At 38.2% G+C, this 23,283-nt stretch overlaps 2 protein-coding genes across 2 annotated transcripts in view; one reads left to right on the forward strand and one right to left on the reverse strand.

Moving 5' to 3' along the window:
* PRKD3 (protein kinase D3) overlaps positions 1-6,912 on the forward strand; it is a 77,422-nt gene extending 70,510 nt beyond the window's left edge. The window contains exons 16-18 of the mRNA XM_068980899.1: positions 1,231-1,498; positions 3,327-3,412; positions 4,227-6,912. Coding sequence (XP_068837000.1) covers positions 1,231-1,498; positions 3,327-3,412; positions 4,227-4,400 — 528 coding nt within the window. The 3' untranslated portion in view covers positions 4,401-6,912. The remainder of the gene's footprint in view (positions 1-1,230; positions 1,499-3,326; positions 3,413-4,226) is intronic.
* Positions 6,913-9,223: 2,311 nt separating this feature from the next.
* Positions 9,224-23,231, reverse strand: NDUFAF7 (NADH:ubiquinone oxidoreductase complex assembly factor 7). The gene is made up of 10 exons (XM_068980912.1): positions 23,169-23,231; positions 22,738-22,901; positions 21,125-21,205; positions 20,066-20,176; positions 16,323-16,536; positions 15,223-15,281; positions 14,415-14,525; positions 11,191-11,334; positions 10,179-10,352; positions 9,224-9,658 (listed from the first exon to the last, which is right to left on the reverse strand). Exons 1-10 carry the CDS (start codon positions 23,218-23,220, stop codon positions 9,443-9,445), a joined length of 1,326 nt encoding a protein of 441 aa, XP_068837013.1. The 5' UTR covers positions 23,221-23,231; the 3' UTR covers positions 9,224-9,442.
* Between the last annotated feature and the right edge of the window lie 52 nt (positions 23,232-23,283).

Below are 23,283 nucleotides of genomic sequence, written 5' to 3' on the forward strand. Positions count from 1 at the left end.
AGGGAAAATAATGTCATTTATTTGATACCATTTTTTTTTTTAATCAAATGCCAGCCATGGCCACTCTTTTTTCAGTTGCCAAACTGCCAAGTCAACTTTATCAAAATATTAGCTGAAATATGGCATTTAATGAGGGGGAAAAGAGAGTTCACATTTCTTCATGGTTGATAATCCTATTTTTCAAATAGGATTTGAATCTCAGAGGAAGTAGCCAAATTCAGTAATGATACAAAACAAACATCATAAAAACATGTGTGAAGGTCCATCTTTGCTTTCCAGTCATTATGTGTATCACTGGTTTTGAGAGGCCAAATCCCCCATCTCTCAGTTCATCTTAACGTTTTTAGTGAAGACATTTTGTGAATCTGGGCATTTCCCTCAGGGAAGTACTTGGCATTTGCTGTTTAGCATGGACGTATCCTTAATCACCAGAATTAGAACCTCTGCTAGAGGAATAGGCAGCAAGCTCATTATATTTCCAGAGCTTTCTTTCAAAAGAGCATGGTAGTGACTATGGCTACCCTCAGACATAACTCTTTAAATCTAAACATCTAACTAGCAATCTTTTGTTCCATAGTCATAGAAAAGCTACTCTTAATTCTTTCAAGCAATCTCTAGTATTACTCTTTTACTGGCCACATTAATAGTTATCTTTTAACACACCTGAGCTGGTATGTGTATACTTGCCAATATATAGTGACCTTGGGAAGAGAGATTCTAGGATTAAGTAAAATAAAGGGTAAGTTTTTAAATATCATAACTTACTTTCCATTTAGCAAACACTTGAGTACCTTTATACAGGCACTGTGAGGCCACTGAGGATTTAAAAATAATTCCTGCTTACAGATAGAAAGGGGTCTCCTTAAAAGCTAAATGATAAATGATCAGCACCCTCCATTTCATCAAAAATGATGAGCACTGATAACACCAGTCTGGTATTTGGCATTCTGGAAGCTAAACTTCAAAAGTGATTGTTTGAAATGAGCACTTAGCAAAGTTCTTCATACTGTTAGTAATGGATCATAGGGTTATAAATGTATCTTCCTTTTGGGAAAAGGGTATTTTACAACTTCTGTATGTATGATCTTTTGACATTCATAGTCAATACAGTTGGCAAATGTGTTTAAATGATTCCATATCATATTTAGGGACAGGTATGTATAAATAAATTGATATGTATATTTTTATCTATATCAATAATATAAAATTAACATCATCCTTAATTTCCAGGTGAAGCTATGTGACTTTGGGTTTGCACGCATCATTGGTGAAAAGTCATTCAGGAGATCTGTGGTAGGAACTCCAGCATACTTAGCCCCTGAAGTTCTTAGGAGCAAAGGTTACAACCGTTCTCTAGATATGTGGTCAGTGGGAGTTATCGTCTATGTGAGCCTCAGTGGCACATTTCCTTTTAATGAAGATGAAGATATAAATGACCAAATCCAGAATGCTGCATTTATGTACCCACCAAATCCATGGAGAGAAATTTCTGGTGAAGGTAAAAAAAAAATTTAATTTTTGGTCTGTGCCTCTTAGTTTAAAAACCTTCATGGTTCCAAATCACCCTGTTTTGACATATCTTTTTAATATTTCCCATTCATCTTCCAAATTCAGCTATTTATCATTGTTTCAAGAATACTTCCTTTTATATATTGTTTCTTTATCTTGCTAATAGTTTCCAGGCAGGGCACTGATCCAGGTCCCAACTGCCTCATTTCCAAACTACTGAAACAGCTTTTTAATTGTCCTCCCCAGTCACCACTGCCAAGTCCGTCTTCTGGAAATGCTCCTTTCATCTAACTGTGCTCCCAGACACCTCAGCCTCCCTGTAACCAGGCTGCATCTGTAGGTCTCTGTGATGCGGCCCAAGTTCTCACCTTCTGGTCTCATCTGCTACTACTGCCTACACGAGCTGCTTTCAGCCGTTTGCTGCATTTTGCCTGACCTCTTCCCTGCCTACTCTCCTCCTTGCTGTCGGAACCCTTCCAGCCCTTCAGAGATCCCTGATCTTGTGGCTCATCTGTGAAGTCTTCTCTGAACTCCTCCAACCTGTATGATCTACTTAGGCTACTAGTTGGGCCTATTTTTCCTGAAAAAAAAATCTTATCTTTTCATAGTCACTTATCTTCACCACAAAACATTTTTTAAAATTCTGCCAAGTATGAGACCTAATCATAGGGATTAATAAAGCTGGGAAAAGTTTGAGGGACAACATGTAAATAGTAGGCTTACTTGTTAATGAAGAGATCTGATGGAAGAAGTATATATGAGGGATTGGGGATGTTGCCAAAGTCACCTTAGAGCCCCTTGGACAGTGTGGTCTATAGACCTCTTACATCAGAATCACTTGGTGAGGTTATTAAAAAGACCCCCTGGCTCCGTCCCTAAGACTCAGACTCACCAGCTGTACTGTTACTCAGGAATGCATTTTAGTAAACACTCTGAATGATCCTGATGCACATAGCAGACTGCCATTTAAGGAACAATGGATATTTAGAATATAGGGAAACTAGTATTTTAAATACTTTGGGGAGAAAAAACAGGGTGAAAAAAATCTAGAAGATTTTGACTGGTATGACAGTATATAGAACTAGAAATAGTATAAGTCATTAGTTTGGCTCATCCCTGGATGCAGACCTTAGTAACAATTGCCTTGTTACATAAGGATATTGTCAGTGTGTAGTTACATGGTTGCTTTGGTTTCATAGTTAGCCCACTTCTCCAAATAACTGGATAAAATATGCATGCTAAGACCTCACCACATACACCAAAATACCATGAGCTTATTAAAAACCTGTTAAGTATGAACTTTCGGTAGGAAGTTATTGCCTCAGCCCAAGACTAGAGAATAGCATAGCATCCTTGTGGAGGAAAAAACAACAAAGCAAGACTGTAAAGAGAGTCTCTTTTATTCATTTTTAAAAGTAATGGTTAATTCTTAGCACATAAAAGCACCATTCTGAGCCCTTTGTGTGTATTAAGTTTATTTCATCTTCTCAACTACTTCATTTTACAGATGAGCAACCAGGCACAGTGCAGTTTAGTAACTGACCCCATGTCACACACAGTAACAACTTGGGCTCAGGCAGGCGGGCTCCAGTCTATACTTTTAACTTGTATTCTGTACTATCTCCTTAATAAACCAGGTACACTGAATTCAGTGAATATTTATCAGTCACTAATATGTTAGCTTAAAGGCTATGTCCTTGAGAAGCAAAAATCCTCAACCCTATATTTCTATGGATTGAACTGCCTTCTAGGCAGTGTCACAGGTTTGAGGTGGTCAGTGCTCAGATTCACATATCTAATTTTGTCTTTTCCCTTAGCAATTGATTTGATAAACAACCTACTTCAAGTGAAGATGAGAAAACGTTACAGCGTAGATAAATCTCTTAGTCATCCCTGGCTGCAGGTAAAAACAATGTATTTGTCTTTGGCAGTCTTCATTTGAGCAGTTCATGGGGATTTGTCTTACTTAATGAAACCACTCTTCAAAGATCATCAGATTCTACGTGTCTTAGGGCCTTATGGTGTTTATTTCACCTTTTTGTAAGGTGAGCATAACACTATATTGTCATATATTTTATTTTTAAAATGTAAGTGTAAACCTTTTGGTTTTGAAAAGATCAGATATGCCATTTTAAATGTTTGGTTTAATTCCCCTAAAAGCCATTGCATAGATTTATCAAAAGATACCCCCAAACTTAGACTAGAGAGAAGCTTTAGAACAATTACTGTAAAGGGAATAAGGGATATGAGTAACTTTAGAACAAATGTAATCATAATTAATCTCAGCAAGTATTAAGTTATCCTGATAACAGAGTCTAAGCACCTTTCCCCTGTTTTGAGGAGTAAGGGGTAATCAGATTAATAGTTATTATTAACTACCACTTTTTAATTTTAGAAGAGTGACTTCCTTCCTGAGACTAAATCTGAAAAAGTTTCTATAACATTGCTGACCTAAATTATTGCAAATGGAACTTATTGTATAGCTAGTATTTGAAATGGCAACCCACTCCAGTATTCTTTTCTGGAGAATCCCAGGGACACGGGAGCCTGGTGGGCTGCTGTCTATGGGGTCGCACAGAATCGGACACTACTGAAGCAACTTAGCAGCAACAGCGGGTAGGGGTTGTCAAGTACATAACTAGGGTGCTAAGCAAAAAGAACAAGTTCACAGTATTTTGTTTCTTTTACTGTTCATAATCTTCATTTTTTTCCCCTAGGACTATCAGACTTGGCTTGACCTTAGAGAATTTGAAACTCGCATTGGTGAACGTTACATTACACACGAAAGTGACGATGCCCGCTGGGAAATACATGCGTACACACACAACCTTGTATACCCAAAGCACTTCATTATGGCTCCCAATCCAGATGACATGGAAGAAGATCCTTAGTTATCAGTGAGCTAACTTCAATAAGGAAGCATTTCATGTTATGGACTGGTATTTTGCCGCATAACTGTTGTTCTGTGTATGCTGTCATCTGAAAGGATGCAAAGATACGGAAAACATACGGAATCAGTGACACCGATACTGTAGTTCAGACTGAGTAGGTACAAGAGGGGAAACTCATAAAAACACATAATGGAATCCAAGATGAAGCTTTTCATAAACCTTTACAACATAAGCAATAACTGGTTTTTGTATTTTTTCCTAATCGTTCATTTTAGTACAATAGTGGCACTTAATTTATCGTCCCTTTCCTGTTCTTACATTATTTTTTTAAAAAAGGAGTAAAAAGGCAAGCTAGAGTCCAGTTACTGCATAACTTGATCAAATCATACAAGAGTTATTGCACAGTTTATAACTAAACAGATCTGCATTTATGAGATGACTGAGAGGCTACCAACATGCCATTTCCTATAGACTTTAAACATTTGTTTAACTGACCACAGAGGCACTGAGGGGTTTTTCCTAGATGCCCAGAAAGGGAGCGCTGAACTTGTTTACCCTTCTCTTTTAGGTCAGTTAAACTTCAAAACAATAGTATCGCTCTAACTTCTTTGGGGTTGGAATTCTGAATATGCTCTTCAGAACATGAAAAGTTGTCACCTTTTGTCTGTATGTTGCAACAGCCCCTAAGATTATTTGGGACAACTGACACACAAAACCAGGAGGAGGAACTGCTGGTCTCAGTGCTGAGCTGTTGCATACGTCTTCCTACAGTTCAGCTCTGCTGCTGAATAGTCACATTCCCATTGATGCTGTTGTGATGCCACCATTAGATTCCAACATTTAATGGGTACAGATCTGAGCTCTAATCACACAATTTCTCTTTACATGGGACTGTATAATTTGAGGAAGAAAATTAAATACATGCCAAAAGCAGGGACAGTGCAGGGCCAGTTAATGCTACAGGAAAGAATAACAAACAGTACTCTTTTCTTCTTTCCTTAGCTTATTGCAAGGCTTTAAAGATATCCGGAATGTTTTTAAATCAATTATTTTAAGCAGTTTAGGGGAGTGGGTGGGGTGCAGCATGAAACAGTTTATAAAGAGTAGGGCTGTATTATCAGCTGAGCAAATGAAAGAATGAAATAAGCATTTTTAAAAACACTGCAGCTCCAGCAGCCAGCTAAACACAGTTTTTGTACCCTAACATATTTAAGAGGTTAGACTTTTTCATAGCTTTTAAAAGTTACTAATAGTTTCCCCCCAAAAAAGTTAAAGATCTAGGACTATCCACTTACAGAAAATATAGGGGCTCTGTGTTTCTTGATTCCTAAATAATCACTGTGAATGTTTTTTTTTCCCCTCCAAAAAGAACAAAAGATGTGAAGCCCAAAAATCTGGCTCCACTCTTAAACTATGTTGACCTCGGCAGGTGACAACCTGGCTGAGCTTTGAGCTCCTCAATCTATAAAATAAAGGTTATAATTCTTGCCTCTGTCTTCCTCAGTGTTGTTGTGAAGATCAGATATTTATAAGCTAAAAGTTATAAAAGTGTTAACTATCATCGCCCATGGAATTTGCGATAGCAAAAGAAAAGAATGTTCTTGTGAACATAATGAGAGGGCCTTCAGAGATCCCTGAAGCCACTCCCCTGTGTGGGGCTAAAAATGCCCTTGAGAGAATGAAAGCAAACACCAGTGCTCCTCTGTTCTGAGCTCTTTACATGTTTTCCCCTCACAGTAGACATGGATAAGTCATTTCAAACTTTGTCTCACAGATAAGGAAAGTGAGGCCCAGGAAAATTAACTAGCTGCCTAACGGTCACACAGTTAGGATGTGGGTTTGAATCCAGGCAGTTTGTTTCCAGAGTCGTCCTTACTCTAACCATTCTGCTATACTGCCTACCATTAGGTATTCCCAGAAGACAGTCCAGTGTCTCAGTATTTCATTCTCATACAGGAATTTCACCTTCATACAGGAATTTTAAAAACTAAAAGCAAGTTAATTATGCAAAACCTTTGGGAAATGTTTTTTCCCTGTGATAGGGGGTAATTTCCCCTAATTTCTCTAAGTCTGTTTATACAACCAGTGTGCTCAAATGAAGTAATTTCTGAGTCACTAGGCACCCTATTGTGGTTTTACTGCATAAGATGAAAATTAACTGGAATGCTGTTTGCTCTACTTATATAGTAAAACTTTACAAGCCATAAAATTAATTGCACTCTTTGTTTTTGTTATTGAGAAGTTTTCTTAGAAAAAATTGTAAAGGCACTGTCAGATAATTTAGAATTGAGTAATTTTCTCCAGTTACTGTATAACCTGCATAACCTTTTTTGTCTTGAAGTCATCATGTTTGTATAAGAAATAATTGTTAGAAACATTTGATAATGTATACAAAGTCTATAATGACATTGTTTAGTACATTTTTAATTATATCCCACTTTTTGTAAATATCCTCAAAGAAGTTTGATAATAAAATGTATTTCCATATCACTGTACTTTTCCATGTGAAAACCTGAGCTAGTAGAGGTGTCCAAAGAAAATTGTATTTGGTTGTGTTATTTTCCCAGGCTTTGGTGAGAGGACTGTTTCAGAAATAGTATTTGTAAATGAAACTAATGCTATATTTAAGAACACAGATTTTTTTTATCTGACTAAAATAAAAAACAACTCATTATTACAATTTCATACAAACTTTGAGGTAATTACCTCGAGGTCTCATTTATTGAAAGTCTGGAATAATTAAAAGCTTTTCAGAAACTACCATCAAATATTCAACTGTTGCAACTGCCAAAAGACTTAATTTACTTTTTTCTAGGTTTTAAGAAGCACTGGATAACTCTTTCCCCTTAATCATGAAAACTATTAAATAATTGGGAACGGCCAACTATGGACATTTTCATTCAACAATCTGCCAGTGAACTTCCAATATAGTTAAGCTATAAATTGAAGACATATAACTAACATTCTTTTCTTTTAATCTCTCAAATTTGTGTGGCTATTAATATAATTCTTCAGAAAGTCCATGTCTGGTATTATTTAAAAAGTTCTGTGAACCAAAAGAATGGGAACTTGCAGAAATAAATCTTGACAGTTATCCGAAAATGAGAGAATTAACTAATTTTAGAAAATTATTCCTAAGTAGTCTGCATTTACTCTCATTCATATTTTAAGTACCTGTCAGGTTGATTGGTTTTACTGTGACTTTTAAAGTTTTTTTTTAACTTTGTTTTTAATTTTATTTTAATTTTGTTTTAATTAAAAAATTCACAGAAGCATATTATAAAAAATTCAGATACCAAAAAGGAGGACAAATTAAAAAAGACTCTTCTCACCCCTCAAACCAGACTGGCAAATTTCATAGTGATTATTGGGCGTTCATAGTAAATATAAGGCCTACCTCAAGAAAAAACTTTCAAGTAAACAACCTAATCTACCATCTAAAGGAATTAGAAAAAGAACAAAGCCCAAACTTAGCATGTGGAAGGAAATAAGAGAGGAAATATAAAGTCCAGAAAACAATAGAAAACATCAATGAACCAAGCACTTGTTTTTTGAAAAGATAAAATTGATACATCTTTAGCCAGGCTTATTGAGAAGTAGAGAAGGTGATGGCAACCCACTCCAGTACTCTTGCCTGGAAAATCCCAGGGACGGGGGAGCCCCTGCCATCTCTGGGGTCACACAGAGTCAGACACAACTGAAGCGACAGCAGCAGCAGCAGCAGCACCATGGAAAAGAAAGGACCCAAATAGAATAAATGAAAGAGGAGAACTACTAGAGATACAAAAAAAATAGAAAACCACAAATAGTCATATGCCAACAAATCAGACAACCTAGAAGAAATGCACAAATTTTTAGAAACTTACCCCACCAAGACTGAATCAAGACAATCTGAACAGACCAATCATTGGTGGTGAAATTGAATTTGTAATTAATAAAAAACCCAGCAAACCAAAACTCCAGGCTTCACAAAGGAATTCTAAACATATAAAGAAAAGCTAATACCTATCCTCAAACTATTCCAGTAACAGAATGGAATACTCCCAGATTGATTCTACAAGGCCACGATTTCCCTTGTACCAAAACAGATAAAGACTACAAAAGAAAATTACAGGCCAATATCTCTGATGAATAAAGACACAAAAATCCACATAGAGTAGCAAACTGAATCCAACAGAATACCAGGAGCAAGTGGGATGTGCTCCAGGGACACAAGAATAGTTCTTTATTTGCAGATCATTCAGTGTGATCAACGTTAATAGAAGGATTGAAATCACAGTCATCTCAACAGACAGAAAAAAGTATTTAACAATATTCAACAGTCAGTCATGATAAAACTCAACAAAGCTGATACAGAAGGAACTTACCTCAATAAAGGCCATTTAACATTATACTCGGATTTTCCTGGGCTTCCCTGGTGGCACAGACAGTAAAGAGACCTGGGTTTGATGCCCTGGGTTGGGAAGATTCCCTGGAGAAGGGAACAGGCAAACCCACTCCAGTATTCCTGCCTAGAGAATTCCATGGACAGAAGCCTGGAGGGATACAGTCCATGGGATCACCATGTCAGACACAACAACTTTCACTTTTCTTTCACTTTTGGACTTCCCTGGTAGCACAGTGGATAAGAATCTGCCTACTAATGCAGGGGATATGGGTTCGATTCCTGGTCCAGAAGATTTCCACATGCCACGGAGCAACTAGTTATATTTAATCAGCCCCCTGTGAATGGCCAGTTGTTTCCAGTTTTTATTAAACCAATCAGTATTCATGTTTACACTTTAAAATAACACTATAACAACCAGCTTTATTAATTAGAGGATACTCAATAATTTGTTTGATTAAATTGAGAACACACATCTGTACCAAGAATCAAATACAATCTTAAAAGATCAACTTCCAGTGGTACTGTATGGTTTTTTTTATTGACTATGACGAGATAAAAACATTTTAATATTTATTTTACCTGTGATATATAAAACGTGTTCCCTTTATTCTGGTTTCTTAGGCCAACTTGGGGGTGAAAAGTCCAAACTGAAATATCACTGCCAAGCAAGTTCACCAAACCCAGCTACAGGTGATGGAGAGGGTTTTGACTGACGTGCATTCGTCTGATGATTTCTACCATGAAGTCTCTGATGAGGTACCAAGGCAAGAAAGTTAAATCTTTCTCCCATCTTCATAGGGTTCATTAACATATTATACCCCTGAAGTAACTGCTGCCTCAATGATGGCTCATCTGTTTTATCTAAAAGAATCTGAAAAGAAAAAATGTCAGTAAAAATAACCAGAAGAAACAATTCCTAGGTATATGTAGTAATACAATGACTATTAGCTATTCAATAAAACAGTGCTTAAAAATGTGATTTTGAGCCTCTACCTCAGAATCATGGCCTGTTTATTGAAGACATAGGTTGCTGTGACCCAAACCTATAGATCTGTATGTTTAGCAAACATTCCCAGGTGGTATGATCTATGCTGAAGTGTTAAGATGTCTTTAAGACAGTTCTAAAATTCATACTCATACAGGCAGTTAAGTTTTCTTAACAAACATTAACACTATTTGGAAGTCTTAAGTCTACCTCATACAGAGATGCGTGAAACTTACCAATGTGCTCTCCCCTCAAGTGGTCTGGTTACACTGAACCCTACACTGCCACAACACCATGGATCGGACTATAAGAGCACCGAGACCAAGTGAACTCACTATTTACAATATGTGTTGAAATACTATGAAATTAAACCAGTTAGTAATAGTGAAATAAGATAAACCATTACCTTCAGCCGGACGTCAATGCCCATGTTTCTTAAAAAAGTTTGCTGTTCTATTGGACCCAGGGAAGCTACTTTCCCCTGGGACATTCTACGCAAGTAACTGAAGTCCACGTCAGCTGTTAGGTCTGCTGTTCCCGGGGCAGTTAGGACATCATGAAGCCGGTGGCCACGAAACCCCTTGAACGTAATTTTTAAATGATGAGTTTTTGTACTTTTATGGTTATCATTATCAAGATTAAAGAAATGCTATCATGTAGTCCACTTTACATAACAACTGTTAAAAAGGAATATATGGCCTACATCAGGGGTTTACAAACTCTTGCAACATAGCACCCTTTCTTCAAATGAGATACTATGCGGAAAACCCACTATGAAGTACTATGTTGTAGTGCCTGAACATGCTGCCTTTGACATCTGTTGAAAATTCTCATTAATGTCCATGGTGATGAAGAGAGAATTCTCCAGATGAACTCAGGTTAACAGAACCTAGACAGTGTTTTACAAAGTGTATCCATCGGCATATGCATTGTAGTCTCCTGAGAACACGTTACTGGACTCTTCCCAGGCCTAGCAAGTCAGAATCCTGGAGGTAAATCTAGACAAACAGTGTTTTAAAAGAAACTCTCCAGGTTTTTCTTTAAAAAATAATAATAATAATAAAGTTAAACTTTTTTTTTTTAACTGGAGGAGAAATTTTTAAGAACTTTCAAGAAAATCTTCCCACTTGAATTATTCAGATGTTTACTAGAATCTATGGAAACCTAGGTTCTGCAACTTAAGGAATAATGTAGACAGTCTAGACCCTGTTCAAAGGAAAGGTGGACAGTAAAATACTGGGTTAAGGGCAATTATAACAACATATATTAATTATAAAATAATGTAATGCAGCAAAGACAGACACTGTAGAAACCACAATGAGATACATATCTTCAGTGAACTTCAACCCTAACATATGACAACTAAGTAAACTATACCAGTTAAATTCTGATAAATCATGTGACTGAATTATACACACTCTGAAGGTGTCTGTCTTAGTCCCGTCATGACCATAATCCGCGATCAGGGCAGCACCTCCAGTTAGCGAAATGCGTTGAGAAAGTTCCTGAATAGCAACCCCAGCCTCAGGACACACTTCCACATGATCCCTTGTTTCATCATCCTAGTAAGGGAATAGTTGAATCAAAATACATCATTCAAAAAACTTGTTTCCTTAGGCTTTTCCTACAATGAGTATTTCTCAGTTATAATAAAAACAAATTCCTTGTCAATATGAATATGTTGTCTACACTCAACTTTTCACACGACACCCTTTGTATTATATAGAACTCCTTGGTTCTCTGAGGCCATCCACTCAGTTTACAAACACGTTTTATTTTGATGCCTTTTATAAAAAGCCATAAGCCCTCCCAACCCTCCAGATGGCTAAGTACATTATCATTTTATTTATGGTGATTTCACTTCTATATCATAATTCATATAAATAGATTCCACTGGGCTGAAACCATGGGAAAGGGATTTTTGTCTGCCTGGAACAGTGTCTGGCACATAAGAGACACTAAAAACTTGTGCTGGAAGAACAAATTAAATAAATCCAACATAACAGAACAGAGCCTATTAAGTATATCTGCCTTCTTTGGGGGCAAAAGGTACCCCACTGATATACCCTAAATCTAGTTAATACCGGCTTATAAACCAGTGTCAACGTAACTGAAGCCCTTATTTCCCAAGATGTTCAACTATTAAGGGTCTTCGAGAAGTACATATTCGCTTAGAAAGTATATGAACAGTAAATAATAATACTTGCCAACTGGATTAGTCTATATTAAATTTCACTAATTCCTGTTATTGAACAAAATTTTTTCTTCCTTATGCAAATATACATTAACTTTTGCTACCTCTTAACACCTATTAGAAAAGACCCTGAGGTGGCAGAGGATGAGACAGTTGGATGGCATCACCAACTCAATGGACATAAATCTGAGCAAACTCTGGGAGATGGTGAAGGACAGGGAAGCCTGGCGTGCTGCAGTTCATGGGGTCGAAAATAGTCAGACATGACTTAGTGACTGAAAAACAGACACCTATTGTAAGTGAGATACTGACTTGCCTTGAAGTCTCTGCCTATAATAGCACAAGAGAAGGCAATGGCACCCCACTCCAGTACTCTTGCCTGGCAAATACCATAGATGGAGGAGCATGGAAGGCTGCAGTCCATGGGGTCGCTAAGAGTCAGACACGACTGAGCAACTTCACTTTTACTTTTCACTTTCATACATTGGAGAAGGAAATGGCAACCCACTCCATTGTTCTTGCCTGGAGAATCCCAAGGATGGGGAGCCTGGTGGGCTGCTGTCTCCAGGGTCGCTCAGAGTCGGACACGACTGAAGCGACTTAGCAGCAGCAGCAGCGAGAGGTATAGAGTCAGGCAGAGTCAGCCTGTGAGTCTCAGCTCATCCACTGCTTACTAGAGACAAGTTACTTCACCTTTCACAGTCTAGTTCCTCAGTACATATTCTAGGCTTACTGTGAGGATTAAATGAAATAATAAACCACTAAGCCCCCAGTGTGTGTTAGTCACTCAGTCGTGTTGGACTCTTTGCGACCTCATGGACTGTAGCCCACCAGGCTCCTCCGTCCCTGGAATTCTCCAGGCAAGAATACTGGAGTGGGTTGCCATTCCCTTCTCCAGGGGATCTTTCCCACCTAGGGATCAAATCCAGGTCTCCAGCATTGCAGGCAGATTGTTTACCGAGACACCAGAGAATCCCAGCTTACTTGGCTTTACCATCTAAGCCCCCAGTGCTGTTTGATAAATTCCATGGTGTGACTACATAAACCACGGGGCCAGCTTCAAGCATAAGCCGACAGGCCTCAGTGTTCCATGCTGACATTCTTTACATCCTACACTGCTTGCTCTTCAGGACAACAGATTTCCATTCCCATTTGCTCCATCCAAATGACAGGGAAAAGTTATCACTGCCTCTCTCCTGAGTGTACACTGTTCAAGTGAAGAACTAAAAACAATCAACTCTCAGAGGGTTAGCTTCTGGAAGCTATATGAATTTGATTCACACTCAGGTAAAATTAGGTAGCCAGAATATGAAAAAATAGAAATGTTCACAAGCACTTAGGCTATTTTAAACTTATGTTTTGCAAAGAAAACTTAATTCACAGGTTTATGTTTAAAAGCTTATAAAATCAATAACTTCTGAGGCAGAAATCCTTACTTATGGTCTAGAAAGTAGAAATCCTTTTTTCTCAGCTCAAAAAAGGGGAGGTGGGTGGGATAAAACAGGCAATCTAAAGCCCAAACGTGCCTGGGAAGTAAAGGATTTTTGAATCATTCAACCCAAACCTAAGATCTGTAGCCTCTTGAGACTATTCCTTGAGGACAACAGAGTGCAGCAGGACATCCACCATCTGGCAGACTAAAACCAGACTAGAATCATGCGCCATGCTGTTGAAGCACGCCTTCTTTCTTTCACCCAAACTTAAATTTGAGGCAAAAATGCATGCTCCAACAGTAGCCCAAAGAGAGTGATAATAAAACTGACCTAAGGATAGTTTTCTTTGGAAGGACTGATGCTCAAGCTGAAACTCCAGTACTTTGGCCACCTCATGCGAAGAGTTGACTCATTGGAAAAGACTCTGATGCTGGGAGGGATTGGGGGCAGGAGGAGAAGGGGACGACCGAGGATGAGATGGTGGATGGCATCACTGACTCGATGCACATGAGTTTGGGTGAACTCTGGGAGTTGGTGATGGACAGGGAGGCCTGGCGTGCTGCAATTCACAGGGTAGCAAAGAGTCGGACACGACTGAGCGACTGAACCGAACTGAACTGAACTGGAGGATAGTTTTGAGAATTGAATGAGAAAATAGAGTAACACAAACAAAGTATTTAATAAATACTGTTATTGTTACCTTACTATATATACACTGTACAACACTGTTTTCACAGACACATAACTTCCTGTCAAGTAGACAATGTTGTCATCATTTGATAGAGAACTGCAGGAGACAGTTCCGGAACTTGCTGAGTAAGCACTTAAATTCTTATTACATGAAGCTCACACAGCCAAGGAATGACTTGAACCCATTCTGACAGATCCTATGCATTTCCACTATCAATAAAAAGCTCTTCTCATGTTACAAGGAACTCTAAAATAGGAACTCAGAGAAAATAAGACCGAAGATTGGGTTGGCAATAAACTTATGAAAAAAAATACTTATTCGTACTTGTATGAACGTTTCTGCTGGAGTGGCACATGGCGCCAAAACAAATCTCAGTTTATCAGAAACCTGTGGATCAATATCAACAAGTACTTCTCGCCATCCGTGTGGTGTTTTCTAAACAAATAAAAAAAAACAAATTTCTGCAAGTCTGTTCTCAAAACTGCCTTTATCAAAATAGCAAATCTTCTCCTCTTATCATATATAAGCTAGATAAATAACATTTACAGAACATTTTACCACTTGAAATTATTTAAAGGCATTACTTCACTTCCTTTGAATAATATGAGTAGACTGACAGATGCAAACTATTAATGTTGTTTAGATAAGAAATGGGAGAGAGTAAGCAACATGGTAAGCGCCCCCAAAACAGAAAACAGACTTAGGAGGACTAATCAGAAGCTTTGCCAACAAATCACTACATAATAACATATACTCTTAGCCCTAGAAGTTACCAGTACACACGCACTGCTACCAAATCTTAAATCTCCTCACAGAAAGAATGAAGAAAAATTTTAATTTTTAGAATTTAAAAATATTTCCTAAAAAAATTATCCTTCATTGTACTACAGTCACTTACCATCTTATATTCCCATACATCTTTATCCCAGAAGAATTAAGAATTCTTAATAATTATCCTAAGAGAACTAAGAATCCTTAATATTTCACTTTTGCTTTTCAATTATTTATATTCATCAAACTTCCGAATATAGCTAGCTTCAAATAGTAACAATTAAACATCATAAATGTTTATTCTTACAACAAAAGGCCCTTTGTTATTCGATTATAAATGTGACTTCTTTCCCATTAGTACCTGAAACTTATGCACAGGAAGAACATCAAAAAATTCATGTGCGAGATAAAAGCTGTACTCTGTTTAAAAACAGAAGAGAAAAATTAACACTTCAGCATTTTCAAGGCAATAAATTGGTTCTTTCGGACATTAGCAAAAAGAAAATGCACAGTTCTTCATATTGGAAGTTGTGATGCTTGCGTAATTACCACTTTCACTGAGTCATCCACCTCTTCACAGGAAACCTACTGTGCAGAACTGATAGAGGAGCAACTATTACTATTCTCATTTTCCACACAGAGTCCCAGTTATCAGTGTAATCTTTAATGCACCTCTAGGAATGAAATGAATCAGAACTCAAATCTGTTAGCTAGAAGAGGATTTGAATTTCCTAAAATCAAATGAGATGGTGAAGGCCAGGAATGGCTGTGGCACCTTGGCCAGGGTCAGACTACCACGTTAGGTTTGACTGGGGCTCATCAATATAATATTCTTGAGGAATAGAGGGATTTCTCCACCACCCTTTACAAGTAAGGATAATCCAAAGACTACAATATTAAACCCATCTACGGGACTTCCTGGTGGCCCAGTGGCTAAGACTCCATGCTCCCAATGCAGGGTGCCTGGGTCAGTCCCTGGTTAGGGAACTAGATCCCATATGCTATAACTATTAATAACAGATTCCACATGCCCCAACAAAGATGGAAATTCCCACGAGCCGCAACTAAGGCCCAGTATGGCCAAATAAAGAAACAATTTTTAACAACAAAAGTAAACTCATCTCCTAACACTGCTTCTTTCAGCCCCACTGCCTTGGGCTGCTTCATCATCAGTACTATCTTAGGGGTAAGGAAAAACTGAAACGTACAACAGAGATCCCTATTTTGGTTTTGTCTGGTTTCTGCAACACTGCCTGAAATTCACTGCTCCTCAATGTTAGGAGATTTTATTTTCTAACACACTGCTCTTCTCCAGAAAAAAAATGTTTGTTAATCTCTATAAGTAAGAGAATTGGCAGCAGTAACTCAATCTACTATACTGCAAAACAAGGTTGTGCTCACATATCACTGTGAGGGGGGCTGTGATCAAAATTCTTTCATTGATCAATGTAAAATAATTACCTTTTGGAACATCTTGCAGATCTCGGTACCAGGAAACTGGAATTCCAGATTTAGTGACACCTTTCATATATACTGGGGATTCAGCATTTCGCTCTAATGGGACCTTCTCTTCAGTCAACGTTAATGCTTGAATCTCACTTAATTTCTGGCTCACCTCTACCAGATGTAGTGAAATGTCACAGTTTTTCAGCAAAGACCCAAGTTGACTAAATACCTAAATATAAAAAGAAGAAATTGGCAAAATACAGAGTGTTGAGTAGATTTTAGGTCTTCTAGCCATTTATTTCAATAATTTGTCAGTATCACAGTAGAAGTAATAACTGGTTTCAGAGAAATTTCTTCTTCACACAGGTCACTCTCCAGCAGTCTATAAGAACCAAAACCTATTGGAGTTATTAAACATAGTCTATATAAGAAATGAACAGTCTACAATACCATTTGCTTTCCTACTGATAAAAATTAGAGATATGACTAACAAATGAAAATAAAAGCTTTAGCATCCAATAAAAACAATGATTCAGATTAGGGAGTCTAAAAAAACACAGAGGAAATAAAATTTATATGGCCTTGATTTTAACTTTGAAAAAATGGAGATTTATTACTTGTAAGACCTGGAAATTGCATATCACACCTAGTGCCACATAGCATGTTCATGGACAGAGTTAGGCTTGATTTTAAAAAGCTGCCCTGTCTACAAAACAATCTTACCCGAGATGATCAGACTGTATCCACAAGAAATCAGATTTGAACAGCACTAATGACTTCACAGTTTAACTTTGAGATTCTTTCCATTTCAATTTTTCCTCAGCTACACATACTTTTTATTTTTAGCCATTGTAAACATAAGGAGAAAAAAAACAAACATACTGATGTTTTATCAATATATATTAATGCAAAACATTCAATGCTAATTACATAAGTACATCAATTTTTTTCACTTGAATTTAATATTCACCGGTGATATGCATCCTACTTTTGATACTGCATATGCAGGTACAGACTGATAAGGACAAGACAACTTTTTCAAATTCAGTTTTGAGATAAAACTACACATGGAAAACTTCTTCCTAAGAGAAAAATGTGACAGTTGGACTATAAAGAAAGCTGAGCACTGAAGGACTGACACTTTTGAACTGTGGTGTTGGAGAAGATTCTTGAGAGTCCCTTGGACTGCAAGGAGATCCAACCAGTCCATCCTAAAGGATATCAGTCCTGTGTGTTCATTGAAGGGACTGATGTTGAAGCTGAAACTCCAGTACTTTGGCCACCTCATGCAAAGAGTTGACTCATTGGAAAAGACTCTGATGCTGGGAGGGATTGGGGGCAGGAGGAGAAGGGGACGACAGAGGATGAGATGACTGGATGACATCGCCAACTCAATGGACATGAGTTTGGGTGAACTTCGGGAGTTGGTGATGGACAGGGAGGCTTGGCGTGCTGCAATTCATGGGGTTGCAAAGTCGGACACGACTGAGCGACTGAACTGAAGTGAAGAGAAAAATCCTTCAGAAATTTGATCAAAAATAAAACATTTGTAATTATGCCTTTGGAGAAGGGGATGACACCCCACTCCAGTACTCTTGCCAGGAAAATCCCATGGACAGAGGAGCCTGGTGGGCTGCAGTCCTTGGGGTCACTAAGAGTTGGACACAACTGAGCGACTTCACTTTCACTTTTCACTTTCATGCTTTGGAGAAGGAAATGGCAACCCACTCCAGTGTTCTTGCCTGGAGAATCCCAGGGACAGGGGAGCCTGGTGGGCTGCTGTCTATGGGGTCACAGAGTCGGACACGACTGAAGCAACTTAGCAGCAGCAGCATTAATTATGCCTTTGGCTATTTTCTTTATATTCTTTGGCTGTTTCAGAGTTCTTAGAACTTGAAATAGGGAAGCACTCTCAAGACATTTTTAAGACCTATGGGTATAGTTTGGTGCATATGGTTTGGAGCACAGAGTTTAAGGTACGGCAAATGGTTGTGAACATCTTGTAGTGGTAAGAGGGTAGCTATTGAAGATGCGTAGGCAGGGGAATTGATAAAGCCAAATATTTTCTTTCCAAAAAACAAACATAACAGTTGGATTATAGGGAGGCAAGGATTAAGTATTTGGTATTAGCACATACACACTACCATATATATAAAACAGATGAACAACAAGGAACTATATTTAGTATCTTATAATAACCTATAATTGAAAATAATCTGAAAATAATTATATATAATCACTTTGCTATAGCCTGAAACACTGTAAATCAACTATACTTCAATAAAAAAAATTAAAGAAAAAACCTGTGGGCTTAATTTTTAAGGTACTTGAGACAAAATATTGTTTGAGAATTTTATTATTTTATATTCAAATGTCTTTGTCAATTTAAAAAGATACAAAATTGAGCCCTGAAAACGTAGGTCAGTAGGTCTTTTCCCCACTGAGCCATACACTATAATGATTTTTCTTCATCAGACAATTGTAAGTTTTAAAAAAAACTTCAATTCCTAATTTCAAGCAGAAATTACATAACATCAGAAAATTTTAATGTCTTGAAATTGAATGGGGTTTCGGTTTTTTTTTCTTTTTTACACGAATTGTCAGGTACATGCAAAATAAACTCACAATTTATTTTGGGTCACACAATATAAGTAACTTTGACGTTAACAGATAATGTCCAGTAGCTAGTCACAGGAGTTACAATAAACTATACTTAGAAGCAGTATATGAGAGTCCCCTTGGTCCTCATCCTCACCAAGTCTTTCTAATTTTGAGTAGAATGGTTTCTCACTGTGATGTTAACTTCTATTTCTCTGACTGCCAATGAGTCTGAGCATCTTTTTGTATTTGTTGATCATACGGATTTACTCTTCTCTGACAGGTCTGTTTACATCTTTGGCTTGACTTTTCTGTTGAGTTCTCTGTCACTTTCTTATGGATTTAAAGGAGTTTTTTTATGTATTCTAACTGTCAGTTCTTTGTTAGTTGTATGTGTTGCAAATAACTCCTCCGACTTCGAGCTTTGTCTTGTCACTTTATGATATCTTTGAAGAACAGAAAGCTCCTAGTTTTTTTTAAAGAACAAAAAAGTTCTTAATTTTAACGTAATGGAAATTATTAATCTTTTTCTTTGTGGCTTCTACGTTTTTAAAACTCCCTACTCAAAAGATGAATACATTCTTCCATAATGTCTTCTAAATGTCTTACTTTTTAACTCACATTCTCCCCAAACCCCCACTTTTTAAGATTACAAACATATACTAACTAATAAGTAATGATTCATTATATTCCCTTGACATTATATTTTAGCTGAGAAATATGAGAGAAGGAAGTAAGGCTAAAAGCCAAGGAAATCAACAAAGTTTTCAAACTCAGTTAAAAGTAACAAGATTCTGGACTTCGTTGGTGGTCCAATGGTTAAGAATCCACCTGCCAATGAAGGGGACACAGGTTCGACCCCTGGTCCAGGAAGATTCCACACAATGTGGGGCAACGTAGCCCCTGATCCACAACTACTCAGCCTGTACTCTAGAGCCTGCGCCCCGCAACATATTGAAGCCCATGCACCCTCGAGCTTGTGCTCTGTAACAAGAGAAGTCACGCAATGAGAAGGCCTCACACCACAGCTAGAGAGTAGCCCCCATTTGCCATAACTAGAGAAAGCCCGTGCAGCAGTGAATGCTCAGCATTAAAAGTAAATAAAACTGAATTTTAAAAACAGATAACAAGATTCAGGTACATGAGATTTTATGACTTACCCTCAAAATATCTTCCAAGAGGGTTCCCTTGCCTGGGCCTAGTTCCACCAGTTGGAAAGCTGCATTTTTTCCAGCGGCTATCCATTCACTGATGAACCATATCCCTAGGAGCTGTGACAAGGAAAGAACTACATTTGAGCATTATAAAGCATAAAAGGATACCAGGATGTAAAACTATGTAAACAGACTTTACACCAGAAAGCAAAATGTCTGCAAACAACTATACATGTTATTCAACAAGTTCATATATGTATACACACATAGGAACTTCGCAGTACAATACATACCACTTATGATGCTTAGTCTCAGAAGAAAACACCTAGTTAAAAGGCAGCCTCCATTATAAAAGGTCTCATGACACATACTGAAAGGTACTAGTATTTGAAAGCGAACAGATATATGAAATATGATTAGGCCACTTTTTCATATTCATGTAATTTCAATAATGACATCGCTTTAAGTGATAGTTAATATTTATTAATGCCTAGATTCTTCTTCCTTTTGTGTACTATTTCCTATTTCTAAATTGATCAAAGATTATATAAGGAAATAAATGAACCAGAATTCCTGAAAAGAATTCAAAGTTTCCTAAAGGGAGACTTTTACTATAAATACAGCTAAATAAGAAATAGGGCCTTTAGTGCACATCTTGATTGCACTAATTCCTCTGTTTTTTTTTTAATCTTTTCTCTCTTCCTTCTTGGGTATTCCCAACTTTCTTTTACACCTCACCCGTTGTCTCTCTCCATCCTTCCAGTCTCATTTTTCATCTGGTTCTCCTCTTTTCCAATGCCTCACCTTCTGTCTCTTTTCTTTCTCTTTCCTTTTGTTCTTCATATTGCTACATTTCCTTTTCTACATGAAGTATAAACCTTTTAAATGTCCTCTATATACCTCTATTATTCTCTATTCTTTCAGTATATAAACCACTAAAAAATTAAAACTTCATGAATCACAAAAAACAAAACTTATAAAACACTACTGTAGAATAATACTACTTGATTTTCTCTCAAATGTTTGTAATAATTAGTTTCTTCTATAGTTTACATTGAATATTACCTCCCCAAACATCTGACTTATTTCAGGTGAAGTAATGAAATCTCCTTCTTCTCCTAGCATGTCATGCTTCATATAATAGCCCTACATAAGAAGAAAAAAATGGAAAAAACATTAATTTTCAAATAAGCTTTTTAAAACACCCCTCCAAAATCTTATATAATGTATACAACTAGAAAAACAAGTATTTCATGAGAAAGTTCTCTCTTCTAAATAAGCAAAATAAATAGTGTCTTTACCTAGATTTTACTAAGTCAGTCATTTTGCAGAACTGGTAGAAAAACATAACTAAGGAACTTCCACAATCCCTATTCCTCCCACACTATTTGCTTTCAGTCCCTATCAATCTGGGTTTTGTCTTTTTCACCCTCAGAATTAGTTAAAACAATCCACAGTGATCTTGTGCAATTATTTGCTTCCTCGTTTATGGTTCGTTTTCTCACTAGAACATAAGTGCAGGGCTCCACTGTCCACTGCAGTATCCCCAGAGGCTGAAACAGTGTGTGGCATAGTTGGCGCCTCAACAAATGGATAAATGAAGAGCAGATCTCAACTCTAACCCAGGTAAATGTGTTTTAAAGTTTCTCCTTACCTGAAATTTTGGTACACTGTAGCACTGTATACAGGCATTAAAGGATCCCTTCTTTTACTAAACCTCTGGACCCTGAGTCATTCCACTACATCCAAAAGCAAAAGGAAAATGAACCCTGGGATTCCACAGATCTCATAATTCAAGCCAACAAAAAGTGAAACACTGTAAAATAAAAGAACCACAGGCTTTCACCAACTGGGTTTGTACAGCAGAAAGGAAATGAAAGTCAGAAAGCTGTAACAATGCCTAATGCTATAACATAAAGGTCCAGACCTCCCATTCTCAATGGAATATGCTTCCAATGCTTGCTGATGCCTGCGCAACACAGCTTTCCAAGCACCAAATTCATATTTCCTGTTGCCTGCTGGACATGCCACCTGAGTCCTACAAACACTTCACATTCATCCACTGAACTCAACTCTGTCCTACCTCTTCCTACTCCTGTGTTCTCTTCTTCCTGAAAAATAACTGCAACCACCACCACAAACCCAAGTAGGGAAGTCATCCTTCCTCCGTCCCATAAATCCAATTGGTTACATTGTCTCCTTAACATCTCTGGAACGTGTCCTCTCTTTAATGCCACTGCCGCTGACTTGACCCAGCCCTGATCAACTGACAGATTTATTTATCTGTCCCAAGGTCTTCAATACTTTGGTCAGCTGATGCAAAGAACTGACTCATTGGAAAAGACCCTAATGCTGGCAAAGACTGAAGACAGGAGGACAAGGGGACGACAGAGGATGAGATGGTTGGATGGCATCACCAACTCGATGGACATGAATTTGAGCAAGCTCCAGGAGTTGATGATGGACAGGGAGGCCTGGCGTGGGGCAGTCCATGAGATCGCAAAGAGTCAGACACGACTGAGCGACTGAACTGAACTAAAGGTCTCCAAGCCTGACTCTTGCCCTGGAAGGCTCCCGCCAGGGCTGAGGGCCCTCGGGCTCCTCTGCGCACATCCTCCTGGTTCACACATGACAGCGCTGCTCGAGTGGGCCTGGTGGCCTGGTACCCCGACTCATACCTTGGCTGGGTTCGTCAAGACCTCCTTCATGTACTCGGCCACAGTGATGGGACCAGTAGACTTGATTTTGTATATAAGATGCCTCAACATAGGGGTCACGGAATTGTTTTCGGCAGGCTCATTCCCAGAGCTGAAGTACTTTCCTCTCCAAAGGCAAGGAAGGACTGCAAAAAAAAAAAAAACAATATTATACGGAACTCATTAGAAATCTTAAGTGTTGACACAGCAGCCTGAGTGATTTCAAGGCGGCTTCGTCAACCTTTCACTTAGCCAAAGCCAAGAAAGCGGTCTCGGGCCGCCATCGGCCCAAGACCACACAGCCATTCCATGTCTAAGTCTGCAGCCCAGAGCGCCCCAGAGCCCTCTCAACTGAGGAAGGCGCCCCGGGCGGTTTCCAAGGCAACAAGGGTTTGAGCACCGCAATCTCTTACCTGCGCGCATAGCGCACAGCCGCCTAGCGCCGGCTGCCGCCAAGAAATTCATTCCCAACTTCTCCTGCAGTAAAGCTCCGCCCGGAAACGGGAATTGCGCCTGTTTCCTGTGATG

The sequence above is a fragment of the Capricornis sumatraensis genome, chromosome 1 (assembly GCF_032405125.1).
Source record: "Capricornis sumatraensis isolate serow.1 chromosome 1, serow.2, whole genome shotgun sequence".
In the NCBI taxonomy this organism is placed as follows: domain Eukaryota; kingdom Metazoa; phylum Chordata; class Mammalia; order Artiodactyla; family Bovidae; genus Capricornis; species Capricornis sumatraensis.